General features: G+C 38.5%; 1 protein-coding gene across 1 annotated transcript in view; it reads left to right on the top strand.

Moving 5' to 3' along the window:
• The window catches only part of trappc9 (trafficking protein particle complex subunit 9), a 215,446-nt gene that overhangs the window by 119,810 nt on the left and 80,982 nt on the right, over positions 1–14,654 (top strand). The window contains exons 19-20 of the mRNA XM_079879309.1: positions 3,212–3,322; positions 12,034–12,187. Coding sequence (XP_079735435.1) covers positions 3,212–3,322; positions 12,034–12,187 — 265 coding nt within the window. The remainder of the gene's footprint in view (positions 1–3,211; positions 3,323–12,033; positions 12,188–14,654) is intronic.

Below are 14,654 nucleotides of genomic sequence, written 5' to 3'. Positions count from 1 at the left end.
ACAGCACATAGAAATGGAAAATCCTGCTTGTGCTGAATGGGTGTGAAATATTCAACAGTCGGTTAGTCGACATGTTTCTCTGTTTCTCTTCAGGCGTTCTAAGAATAGCAGCACGAAATGCAAATACATCCATACGAGGACAAAAGGGTTTATAAAAGGAGTATGTGATGTCTTAATGCATATCTAAAACTGCCAAAATGTGCTGTAGGGTTAAGGTTAGACTATGTGAATAGTCTATATATTATTATTATTATTATTATTATATATATATTATATTTTTTTTTTTTATATATTGTGTTAGATTAAAAATCTTAATATTAAGATTTAAATAATAAATATTTAAATATAATATTGTTAATTATATTATTATTTAAATTCAGTAATAATGATTATCATTTTTATTTATTCATTTATTTAACTATATAACTTTTTTTTATTATTATTTTGTTATTCCACTTGTGTTCTGCAGCCTCTCGTGGATTATTAACATTTACATTAAGCAGTTTTTTATTTACCTTTATTTCAGTATACTCTTTAAGAGAGTAACTATGAATAAATATTAAAATGGTTTGTAAATGTGCTTATAATTATTCATCAACACATTTAATGTAGCACAATATGCATTATGAATTCTTTCCATAATGCATTATGCAGAGGCTTTATAGGAACGGGACACATTCACACACGTACGCACTCAGACACACTAATGCTCACAGCATCTTGAAGGATCCACTCGAGCGCTGTGCTGTTCTTCAGCTCAGTTCCTCTGAGAAGATGAAATAATGTTGCTGAGATGAAAATCTTCTAGAAATTTCTGTGCGGCGGGTCCAGACAAATGGCCCGTCGTCTGCTCTGAATAATGTAGGCAGAGTAGAGATCGGTTCCACACCACAGATCTGATGAATACTCATTGGACTGCCTCGGTTATTTCTCTTTAAAGGTTCTTAAAGATGCTTTCCTAACACATAAAGTGGTCCGTGACTAATGTGTGTGTCTCTAACTCACACCCACACCTCTAATGTGTGGACAAATGTACAGTGTGTGTGTGTGTGTGCGTTTGACCAAATACTGTAAATTCAACAGGATGTTGTAAAAAGCAACAGTTTAATTACTAAACTCAGACACCCTTAACACACACCCACAACACACACTTCACAATTAGATGCACTTAACACAATAATAATACAGGAAGACCATTAAATGAAAAACAACCTGTCATAAAAAAAAGCTTTTATCTTGTCTGTGGTGTGAGCGGATGTTGTGAGACGAGGAACTCCGGAGGGAAATGCCAGAAGGATTGTTTGGGTTCGATACAGCTTAGACTCGCAACTTAAAAAACATAGACATTAATCCACGTATAATGGAAGTCTATGGGGAAAAGCATTCAGGATGATTCATGTGCCGCGTATATATAGCAACACCGAAGTCAGAAGTTGTATTCCGAGGGAATGCATGAAATAATGAAATGTACATGTTGAATGCAACACAAGTCAGTAAGTAATGCATAAAATGTAAATGTCACGTTTTGTATTTTTACGTGGTAATGACTGCGTCGGATATAACTTTACACAGCCAAGGTCAGGCAGCAGTTCTTTGACATTAGTTTCATGTTGACAGGTATCATTTTGCCGTGGCTATAGTATTGAAATAGTTTATTACAGTGTGTTTCTCCACTGACTTCTTCTGTAAGTGCATGATTATTTGTATAGCACTTTTCACAATCTATGTTTCCAAGTGGCTTAAAAGTGAGTAAATGGGGTCAGTTTCATGTGACTCGTTGTGTTTAACTTGAAACGTTCCTCTAAATCCTCGGTGGTTTGCAGGCGGTGACGTCATTGGACTCTTTCAGCTTCTGCTCACATGTCGAGAGAGATTGATGGAGAGCGAGAGAACGAGGGATGCTCGTGTTGAGTAAGCATTGGTTGGCACTCGCTCTCAATTCCTCTCTGCTATTTAAAACTTGGCAGCATCTCTTGTGATGATTCATTCTCTACTGATCACTGTAAGAAATGAGAGAGAGAGTGACACACTGTATGTCTTGACTGCTCTTCTTGTGCGCTGAGACACACCGGCCATCATATCATTCAAGATCTCTGCTAATTATACACTCGGCTCACTGGGGTTTAAAGGCACCGTTACATGGCGGACTGGCCTTTTCTTGCAATAACAGTTTGATGCACTATATTTGATGTACTAATCTTTAAATGTGCATATGCGAGAGAAAAAAAAAAGAGTTTAATTCTAGCGGTCAGAGAAGATGACCATAGAAACTAAATAATGACTGTTTTTGTTGCAAGAAACCTTGACTGAAGTTATAAGCAGACTTCAGGAGGAATACTAGTAGTTAGGAATATGATTACTGTGGTGAATTTGAGTATTTGTTTTCATAAATAAAGCACACACACACACACACACACACACAAAGCTTTCGGACATGAAAGAGATGCTAACCTTTGATGTTTGGGCAGAAGATGACAAGTGCATCTGCATGACCTCGGTGTGACCATCTGTTTGTGTGTGTGTGTGTGTGTGTGTTATGGCTATAAGCTGATGTCAGAAGGAATATCAAAATTATTTAAACAAAGCCAATTTTGTTAATATGTTTATATATACACTATCGTTCATGAGTTTTGAAAGAAGTCTCTCATGCTCACCAAGGCTGCATTTATTTGATTAAAAATGCAGTAAACAGAAGAATATTGTGAAATTGTATTGCAATTCAAAATAAGTGTTTTTTATTCTCTACATTTTAAAATGTAATTTATTCTGTGTTTTGGAAAGCTGAATTTTCAGCAGCATTACTCCAGTCTTCAGTGTCACATGATCCTTCAGAAATCATTCTAATATGATGATTTGCTGCTCAAGAAACATTTTTTATTATTATTATCAATTTTGAAAACAGTTGTGCTTTTTTGTGACAATGTAAGACTTTACCTGAAATTTAATGCATCCTTGCTAAATAAAAAATATGTATTTATTTGAATGATAATGTATATACTGCATAGACAAAATAAGCATTTTAATAATATTTTATATAATAATAAACATGCTGCACCTAAAAATGCAAACCTGTGTGTTAAATGTCAAATGTGTCCTTTGTTGAAGTTTTTTTCTGAATTTTGCTATAATTGAGGATAGAAAGATTGATGTTCAAAAATGAATGTAATGAAATAACTGATCCACAGATTCATTTTTCTCCATTTGTCTTCAGTACTCGTCAGTGTCATCTCCTGCTGGACGTGTTCAACTCGACCGAACATGAGCTCACACTCTCTGCCAAGAACAACCAGGACCTGGTGCTGCACGCTAGCGAGTGTCAGAGGTACACACACATACACACACACTTCTCCTTCATCGCTGTGATGTAATGGCTGATTGAAGACTGTCAGACGGCGTTCCCTGTCCCTCTCCTCTGCTGACAGCTTTCCATTTCATGAAGGTTACTCTCGTGAACCAGAGCTGCAGCGGGTCACAGGTTCTGGCTTTCATTGAGTCGTGGAGAGACACACACACTTATAGTGCCTCTCTATACGTCACAGCAGGGTTTTGATGCGTCACGTTGAAATTGCCTTTTTTTTTGAAGATATGCAGAGAAATGCAAACTTGAGGAGACAGAATTCACCACATGACGTTCTTTCATTTCAAGGAATGAAAGGATAAAATGCACCTGACTTTAAAATGAGAACAATTCTTATTCATGTAATGTTTTGACTTATTTCTTCTTTTGGAAGCGATAACTTATAAAAGAGGTGACTTATGAACAGCAAATGTCATCATGTCAATCATTAAAGGGATAGTTCAACATTCTGACATCATTTACTCACCCGCGTGAAGGCTTTAAAAAAAAAAAAAACATTAAAAAAATCGCACCGACCCCAAACTTTTGAAAGGTAGATGCGAAATGCAAAATGAATTTTCGAATATTTTTGATGGTTAATGTTCTCAACTCACTCATGTGTCATGTGCACATGCTCGCTTTCCTTTCTCTCTCTGCACTGTCCTGTTCACCAAAGCCATGACAATCCCAGAGAGTTGCATTGTGGGAATGTAGCCTTGATAGGCTTGTGCTGACCTGCAGACTTAGTTTCTTTGTGTACGAGTCCTCCGCTCTTATGGGGGTTCACGTACCCTTTCCCGATCACCCGATTAATGACTCGATTGTGAAATCTGACAGAATCATAGAGAACTGATGAACAGATTACAGAAGCTGCGGCGGGATTGATTCTGGAGGATGAAATATAAACAAGTACATACTGATTGATCTGTGTGTGTGTGTGTTGTACTGCTTATTGATCTCATAGAGGGCTAAATCCCCCCCTCCTTAATGACACTGTGTGTGTTTTGTGTTATTGTGTAGTTCTTCACACTGATTCTTTCTTTCTATCTCATCTTGTGGAGGTTCTCTGTCTTTTCCTCTGCGTCGTTCTGTCATTCTGTATGATGAATGCTTTCAGGGAGAGGTTTTTTAAAGGACGACACTGTCCTCGCTGCATACCAATCCTTCATGTCAATCATCTGCGGGCCGCCAGCGTGACAATGAGGCGTCCAGCGGTGCGAGGGTTCACCTTCACTAATACATTTCTCCCAGTCTTAGATCTCTTCAGCTGGCTTTTTTTCCCCTGTTTGACGGAGATTGTTTCTGTGAGAGCTGGATATGCTGCAGTTTCTCTCAGCGAAGTGCTGTTGTATTTAAGATTCAGATGAGATTTTGATTCCTTTCCTGGTGAGCGTTTTGTGTTTTCGGCTCTGAAAGTTTTTAACTCTTTCCCTGCCATTGACAAGATTTTCCTGCAATCCATGTTTTCGCTGTTACGCATCCTGGGAAAGAGTACAGAATCTTCAGATCCAAAAACAAGCGAAGAAGCAAAAGAAGCAAGCGATAAAAGCATTGCTTCAGACACATGTAAAATAACGCAATCATCAAACATTAAACTGCATATAAATCAAAACAAGTTACCGAATGAAATGTCGACCCAGGACGAGGTGTAGGACTGTGATGCATTAGGGGTGTTGATGAAACTCGATCTACTACTCTGAATCCGATCCAGCTTTTTATCTAAATGTTGCTTTTTTTGTGAAACTTACCCACATTCAAGTGTTGATGTTCTTTCTTTTTGTATGTTGTACGTACAGATATTCATACGATAAAATATTCTAGGGGCCCAGAAAATTTTGTGAAAATTATAAAAAAATGCTATCAAATTTTTTTTTTTTTTAAACACTGGCAAAGAGTTAAGAAATGTCCTTGGTCTTATTGCAAATGATTTTATTTCATCATATTTCATCATATTTTTCAGTCAATATATAAAAAAAGATAAACAAAAAAGGCCGAACAAAAATAGGGTTATGAAATATGTATTTATTTTGTTTAGTAAAAATAAATAAATGAATAAATAAATGCATTTCAGTTTGGCTAGTATGTGTAAAATTATTATTTTATCGATTCCCAAATATCTTTCTTGATGATAATACATGTTTATTGTACGGCGATCCTTTGTAATGCTTGATTTTCACAGCACATTTGTATATGCCATCATATTTGAGCTGGTGACTAACTCAGATCATAAAGATCATGATGAGTTCATATTGAAGTCAAGACTCTGAGACATTGAAACCTCCAAATGTCTTCTTTCAAAACACACCACAACTGTGCACACACTACAAAGCTGTACTCGAGGCAAGTTAAAACATTTAAAACAGTTTTTCATTTTAAGTGTTTTTTATTCCTCTCTCTTTCCTAATTATTTCCTTGCCAAAATATCTTAATTAAATAAGTAAATTAGTTTGTTATTGTTCAGCTTCTTTGATATTAATTTTAATTAGATTTTGGATTATGATGCGAGAAACTATTTGTAAGACTGAATGGATTTGAAAAGTCTCTAAATCTTCCCATCTTTTTTGAGAAGTGTGTGTGTATGTGTGTGTGTATTTTAGCTTGAGAAGTTATAGGTGCAAACAGTATGGTCTTGTGAACAATGAGTATTTCCTTATATATGTTTCTGATGAACATGTCAATATTTAAATGATCGGGCCGTGTGACACCTGAAAGGCTGGATGGTTACGTGAGTGTGTGTTGTGAGAAGAATCAGCTGACTTCATGACTATCACAGCACAGGAAATTTACAGTGATTGTGTTTGTGATGACCTCGTACAGTATGTGCATTTTCACATGTGCGTATTGAAACACACACACACACACACACGCGTGCACGCACACACACATACCATTTGTTTTTTGCATTCTTTCCACTTTTCTTGTGAAGAGTGTGTGTGTGTGTGTGTGTGTGTGTGTGTGTGTGTGTGTGTGTGTGTGTGTGTGTGTGTGTGTGTGCGCATGCGTGCGTGCGTGCTGGTGTGCCATACTCTGCTCAACTTCTTCATTACCCACATAATTTAAACAAAAGCCTGTTGCTGTAGCAACAAACCTCTAAGTGCTTCCTCCATGATGAAGGGCCACTTTTCCTTTTACTGTGTGTGTGTGTGTGTGCGTGTGTGCGCGTGCGTGTGTAAGGATGCATACTGCAATTTTCCCTTTGCCACAGTCTCAAGATGTGGCCGAAATTCTCTAGATCTGTCCCTGAGTCGCCTACATAGGCAACATTTTAAGGCATCATGGGAATGCCCCGTATGGACAGAAAATGCATATTAATTATGCTGTCTACTCAGATTCTTTTCAGCTAGTGCTAAGATAATCCTTCACAGATGCATGCAGTGCTGCAATTCCAAAATATATTGCATCAAGCTGATGAAAAGCTGATGATAAAAGATGGCAGACAAAACAAGACAAGAAATGTTTACTGTTGTATGTATACCATTATTCAAATATTCAAATATGCTAAATCAACTTAAGCTTATTTTTATCAACTTATCAAAAGTTTGTTTTCACATAATATATGTGTGTACTGTGCATAATTATTTTTTATATATAAATACACACACATGCATGTATATAATTAAGAAATATTTGCTTAAATATACTGTGTATATATATATATATATACACACATTGTATGCTTGTTAGCACAACACTAATAAAATGAGGAAAAACACACACATACCTAATTCTGAATTAGATCTCTTGCAGACGGAGGGATTTAATAACCTGTCATCTTTTCTGTGGACTCATCTGAGGGATTGTGTCGTTTTGAGTGTATGAAATTCTATTTCAAATTGCATCTGCTCTAATTGAACGACACAGTGAGTTAGTGTGATGTTCAGATGTTGTGAGGTTGTGTGTGTGTGTGTGTGTGTGTGTGTGTGTGTGTGTGTGTGTGTGTGTGTGTGTGTGTGTGTGTGTGTGTGTGTGTGTGTGTGTGTGTGTGTGCTGATGCTGGGTGTGGTGATGCGGCGTTGCCGTGGTGCAGTGATGCTGCTGTGTTTGCCTGTAACCGCGGGTTACTGGGAGCCAGTCTATAAATAGCTCAGTGTTTCTGCTGCTGGAGTCACGAGAGAGAACACACACGTGAGCTAAATATAACTCTCTCTCTCTCTCTCTCTCTCTCTCTCTCTCTCTCTCTCACTTTGAAACTGCAGCAAAAAGCCTTGATCACATAAATGCTGTATCTTTTCTTTCTTTCTTTCTTTCTTTCTTTCTTTCTTTCTTTCTTTCTTTCTTTCTTTCTTTCTTTCTTTCTTTCTTTCTTTCTTTCTTTCTTTCTTTCTTTCTTTCTTTCTTTCTTTCTTTCTTTCTTTCTTTCTTGAATCCCCGTGGTTGCGTGCAAACTGATTGTTTTAAAATGCTGCAGCACATTTTTTTCCCCATCCTGTCACTTTATTTCTTCTCCCTGAGTGACCTGTAAAATGTGTAAAACATACATCATACAGAATGATGGTTTTTTGAACATGTATAATTGCAGAAGGTTTTCTGTGATGGGTCTGTTTAGAGTTAGGGGATAGAATATACAGTTTGTACCCTAAAAATCATGTCTATGGAAAGTCCCCATAAAACATGAAAACCCAGTGTGTGTGTGAGAGAGAGAGACAGAGAAAGAGAGATGATGTCCTTTAATCTTTAGAGTCTGTTTCAGTTTCTTGTCTTCTCTCTCTCTCTTTCTATTTTTTCTTTTTCTTTTTCCTTTGTAGTGCTTATGTATAGAATAATATCAATCTCTGTCTATGCCTCGAGTCTGTCCAGATGCATTGATACTGACAGCTCGTGGTGAAGAACAGGGATGTGTGTGTGTGTGTGTGTGTGTGTGTGTTGTGTTTGAGGTTTTACCTCTGTATATTTTATACATCAGTGGTGAGAAATGTGAAATATTTGTGAAAAAACTGCATTTAAATGCAATATTTCTTTTTATATGATTGTGAGAAAGATGGATGAATGTTAAACAAAAACCATCATAACTATGTATTAGGTTGAATCTAAAAAAAAGGTCATATTTCACTCCAAATTTTTTTTTTTTTTTTTTTTTTAAATGGAATGGTCTCAAAGCCCCCGGCTTAATTTTCTTAATGCAAAATATAATTTTCATATGTTATATATCTGTGGCACATTAGCTTTAGGGGTGAATCACACCGATTAATTGGTTAGTGAGATTTTTAGATTCAGTTGTAGTAGTCTTTGTGGCCGTGTTTTAATTGGCGTGCCGTCACTCTTTATGCTAATTACAACATTAGCTGTTAACTGTTTTCATGATAAAACCCTCTCTGACAAGTAGCATCTTGAAATTCACCAGTTTAAATTTGCTTTATTGTTAAAATAATAACTGCTGAATTGAATTTTCTCAATCCCCTTGCGTCTGTAAGGGGATCTTTCAGTCTTTTTGTTCTTCTTTTTTTCCTGAGATGAGTCTCACATCTCAAATCTCTCTGCGGTTGGGTTCATTACTCTGGGCGTCTCTGTAGAAATGTGTGAATGTGAGTTTTTCTGAGCGCTGCTCATGTTCAGCAGTGAGACGTCTTTCTTTGGAGCTTGTGTGAGTTCCCACATGAGATTCTAGATCGCAGATCACGTCTCAGACGTTGTTTTTATCAGTCCATCATGTCTCAACATCTCCTCTCACCTGCGTGTTGTTTTACAGGATCAGTTTATACGCGAATCAGATCGCATTTACTGACACGTCCATCAGCATCAATCCCAAAACACCTGCAGCCTCTTCACTGACAATAACCTCTCATCTCATGAACATCAGGTGACTAAACATCATCACTGCGTTAAAGAGAGAGATAGGAGGGCGGAAGAAAGAAGGAAAGAGGAAGGAAGAATGGAAAATGGAAGGAAGGAAAGGATAAAGAACAAAAAGGAAGGTAGGTGAAAAAGGAAGGAAGAAAGGGAAGAGGAAGGAAGGAAGAACAGAAGAAGGAAGCAAGGAATGTAGATAAAAAGAAAGGAAGAAATTAAGAACAAAAATAAAGGTAGGTAGATCAAAAAGGCAAGGAATGAAGACGGGAGGAAGGGAAGGGAGGAAATGAATGAAGGAAGGTAGAACGAAAAAAGAAGGAAAGTAGGATTGAAAAGGAACAAAGGAGGGTAAAACAGAAAAGGGAAGCAAGTAATACAGAATGGAAGAAGGAAGGAATAAAGAATGAAAAAGAAGTTTGGAAGAACAAAAATGAAGGTAGAATGAAAGGAAGAACACAAAGGACAGTAGGAAGAATGGAAAAAAATAAGGAAGGTTGAATGAAAAAAGGAAGGAAGTTAGAACAATTGAAGGATAGATGGAAGCAAGGAAAAATGAAAAGGAAAGTATGAAAAACAGGAAGGAAGAAATTAGAAAGGAAAAATAGAAGAAATGTAGATAGGAAGAAGGAAATAAACAAAAGGAAGGAATGAAGAATGGAAGGCATAATAGAAATAAAGTGATAGAAAGACGAAACAAAAACAGGTAAACAAACAAAATATCAATTGGCAAAATAAAAGCATAAACTGAAAGAAAGACCAAGCAAACAAAGGAACAAACGAATCAAAAGAAACAGAACTGGAGGATAAAAATGATAGAACGAAAACAAAACAGTGAAAGAATGGATAAAAGATTGGCGGAATGAAATAATGAAAAGAACAAGCAACTGTGTAAATGAGCAGGCAACAGAAATAATCCTAAAGAACAAAAAGATGAATGAAATGATGCCAGAGCATCATGAACAAACGAAGGAAAGGAAGCAGGAGTGTTTACAGACAAAAGAGAAGAGTAGATAGAGACAAACAGCCGTGAGTCTCGGAGTCAGAATCACCTTCACTGAGTTTCATCTCATTTATCTCAGCGTGTTAATCCACTGCAGTCCTCTAAACACGAGACGGATGAAAGAAGAACGAGAGGAAATAATTATTCCTTCCTGTATGACGGCCAACACACCACAGGCTGTGGAAACAGAGAGAGAGTCGGCCGGAGGCTCCGTAATGTGTGTGTGATGAATTATAGATCAGTGTCTGCAGGGCCTGTTGACTTCTGTGTGTGTACTGGATAAATGAAAGCAGGAAGAAGTCGAGGATGTGTGTGTGCGCTGTCAAATCTCACCATTAATGATGTTTATCCATCCATCCATCCATCCATCCATCCATATATCCATCCACTCATCCATCCATCCACCCATCTATCCATCCATCCACCCGTCTATCCATCCATCCATCCATATATCCATCCATCCATATATCCATCCACCCGTCTATCCATCCATCCACCCGTCCGTCCATCTATCCATCCACCCATCCACCCACCCATCCATCCATCCATCCATCCATTCATCCATCCATCCATCCATCCACCTACCCATCCATCCACCCATCCATCCATCCATCCATCCATCCACCCATCCATCCATCCATCCATCCATCCATCCATCCACCCGTCTATCCATCCATCCATCCACCCGTCTATCCATCCATCCATCTATCTATCTATCATCCACCCACCCGTCCGTCCATTTATCCATCCACCCATCCATCCATCCACCCATCCATCCATCCACCCATCCATCCATCCATCCATCCATCCATCCACCCTTCCATCCACCCACCCACCCATCCATCCACCCATCCATCCACCCATCCATCCACCCACCCACCCATCCATCCATCCACCCATCCACCCATCCATCCATCCATCCACCCATCCATCCATCCATCCACCCACCCACCCATCCATCCACCCACCCATCCATCCATCCACCCATCCATCCATCCACCCATCCATCCATCCATCCATCCATCCATCCACCCTTCCATCCACCCACCCACCCATCCATCCATCCACCCATCCATCCACCCATCCATCCACCCACCCACCCATCCATCCATCCACCCATCCACCCATCCATCCATCCATCCACCCATCCATCCATCCATCCACCCACCCACCCATCCATCCACCCACCCATCCATTCACCCATCCACCCATCCATCCATCCATGCACCCACACACCCACCCATCTATCCACCCACCCATCCATCCACCCATTCATCCACCCATCCATCCATTCATTCATCCATCCATCCATCCACCCATCCATCCATCCATGTAAATCTAGTGTATTTTTTTTATATTCTAACTGTCATCTATATAATTTCTATGACACACACTCAAACAACTGGTGTTATGCCATAGCTTACATCTCAGCATATTTTCTGTCTCGTATCAGTAGATTTGCAGTCGTATTCCTTTCCAGAGATGATGCGATTCGACTCCAGGCCTGAGAGCATCTCCCAGCGGTCCCCCAGAGGGCCTTATCTCCTTCATTAATCCATCCCACTATCTCTATCTCTCTCTTTGTCTTTCTCTCTGCTTGCTGATAACGGAGAACATGGAAATGTCAAGGATATTTTATTGTCGTTTCTATGAGCCTGAAGTGGTTATGTGAGCTTGCACACGTCCTTGGCATTTTTTGTGTACAGTTTCTGACGAGCCTTTTATGGTGATGGGTTTCTGCTAACAGTTTTTTAACATTGTGTATACAAATGAAATTTGACTGACATTTGAAGGGTTTCTTTTTGAGCGTGTCATCCTCCATAAAAACAAATGGGGTTTTTTTGTGTTTTTTTTGTGGATTTGACAAGCACTTCACTTGAACTTTGTGTACTTCTGTGTGTTTGTGCAGGATGGCCATTCAGGTGGATAAGTTTGATTTTGACAGCATGCCCGTGACGGACCACGATGCATTGCGACTGTCCACAGTACGCCAACAGGAAGAGAAGAGACAGCAGGTCCAGGGAGGCCTCATCAACAGCACGCTGGACATCCGCTGGACCATCATATCCTTTACTGAAACTCAAAGCAGCTGTTCTGATAACCTGAAGCTGAACACACTTATGAGTGTTACCTTATTTACTATAGTCAGTGTCTGATTGTGTGGGATTTTGACTTCTAAGTTCTCGCTTCCAGGCCAATCATTGCTTGACGTCTTTAACGACGCATTTATCTTTTTTCACGCTGTTGTGTTAGTCCCTCAAGGAAACATCATAAAGGCAGGAGTATTGTTTCCATAACTCCATGAACCTTTCCTCCATTGCATAATTTCATGCTATGCGAGATAAAATGATTCTTGCATCCCTGTCTTTTGACACCCTACTTCAAATGGATTGTGCCAAAATCAGGCTGATATTATGTCATCTGAACCCCGGCATTATTTATGGTAAAATCACTGAAACACAACCTTGAGTGGCATATTGCTTTTATAAAATGAATACAATGTCATATACATGATATATTATATTCTGGTTTGATTTATCTTTTTAGTGGTTTTTACAATACAGATTTTTCCAAAGCAGCTTTAAAATGGTGGCAACATCAATATGATTAAGTATACAGGTTGTTGATCTAATCAGATGTTAGAACTTGATCGATAAGCCACGGGAGTCTGTGTGTTGTGTTTTCCTTAGTTAGGCATCATTAGTCTTAACTGTAGTCTCATCCAATCAGATTTTAGAGTTTGGTTTATAAACTGTTTTCAGATGAACTCTCCTAGTAGTTATTTGTTGTACTACGGTGTATGAGCTTTAGAGTATGTGGAGTAAAGCATGTGATGTGTTATGGATGTTACGTGTGTCCCTGCTGTGAGGACGCCCGTCAGACAGCATCTGTTTCTAACAGCTGGACACACTGGAGGAGACACGTTTACACTGAGACTGATGCACTGACATATGGTTTAAACTTATGGCACTTGTGTGTGTGTGTGTACTTAGCTGTAGTTTGAGGACAAATTTGTCCCCAGAAGTGAAGTAAATCTGACAGAAATGCTCGTTTGGGGACATATGGAAAAAAAATTGTGTTATGTAAAAAAAAAATTTTTTTCCACATAGTATTCTTTTAAAAACAGCATCATCCAGTGGTGCTCATCTTTTCTCACGTGTATTTCAGGAGACTGACACCATGACATGAACCCTGAACACTGTACACTCTCCACTGCGTCATCTCTCATTTTAGTAGTGTTTAAACGCCCCCGTGATTACTAGCACTTGTTCTCTTCACGAGTCGCTTGCCACTGCGGAGGCTCAATGACACTTACAAAATAATAAACTCCTGAAATAATAAATAATCAAGAGATACAGTCCCAAGCGGGCGATATGTGCGTGTTTCAGAAATTTTGGCACAAGCATGACTGATTGGATTTGTAGAAACATGGGCATGATTGGTTGACTAAAAACACAGTGATATGAAGAGAAGAGTAATTGTGAAAATAGTGTTCAGTGCCGCCCTATGGGTGAATGTGTCCAAGTTCATACTGAGCCCGCGGGTCAGAGATTACCATCATGTCAGTCAACCAACCATAAATGTGCAAATACTGTATATCCGTGTGTGAACACACTATTATACTGACAAATGTCGTTGTGTTCATAGTCGTTTTGTCAATAATTACTGAAATGTGAGATCACTCACTGGCATTTGTGTCATGCCACTCCTTTGTCTGTTAGGTAATGGGAACGGCTCTGTCAGCGGCTGTGTTCTGAGTGGAAAACTAGCATACTGTGCAGTAAATACTATGCACTGCAAACCCTAAATTGGCAGAACTCAAAAAACTTGCTTGCGTAGTACAAAATCAAAACGTAAAGTTTTACTAACTTAATCCTTGAGTTGTAACTGATTACCTGCAGTTTAATTGCAATTTAGTTTAACTAAGCTAACTCATCAAATTTGATTGGATAAACATCATTTTATCAATTTTTGTTGCAATTAACTGCTTGTTAGCAATAGCAGAATAGAAACCCCTGTGAATACATAACAGAACATTCAACACTAACACATCTCTCCCTACAGTAGACTAATCGTGTGCAAAAACACACAATAACAATTTCATTTATACAAACAAAAAAATTGCTCCAACTCATTCATTTTAGCTCGATGGTGTTTTACCCTACCCTCAACCTTAAACCTACCCATCCCCTCGCTGCCTGGAAGGTGCCGTTGGGGGCTTAAAACACCAAACACCTTCATTTTAAGTGCAGTTTAATATAATCACATCTTAAGTTCACATCACTTTTTTCTATTACGTTAAATTAACTTTCAGTAATATTTGAATGTGTTCAGTATTACAGTTTATACTGCATTCTTTTTATTTATTTAAATACAATAGTTTGCGAAATGATATGTTATATATCAGTGGTTCTCTGGTGGTTTGGCTTTCGTTCTCAGATTGTGCACTGTTAATAATTGAGTGACCCAATACAGTCCCAAATTCGTTATAATACAACGTAACAGAAAAGTTCTTAAAATTTTAAATAA

Source organism: Squalius cephalus (assembly GCF_949319135.1).
Source record: "Squalius cephalus genome assembly, chromosome: 8".
Classification (NCBI taxonomy): domain Eukaryota; kingdom Metazoa; phylum Chordata; class Actinopteri; order Cypriniformes; family Leuciscidae; genus Squalius; species Squalius cephalus.
Note: the sequence above shows the minus strand (reverse complement) of the source record. Positions and strands in the feature narration are given on the sequence as shown.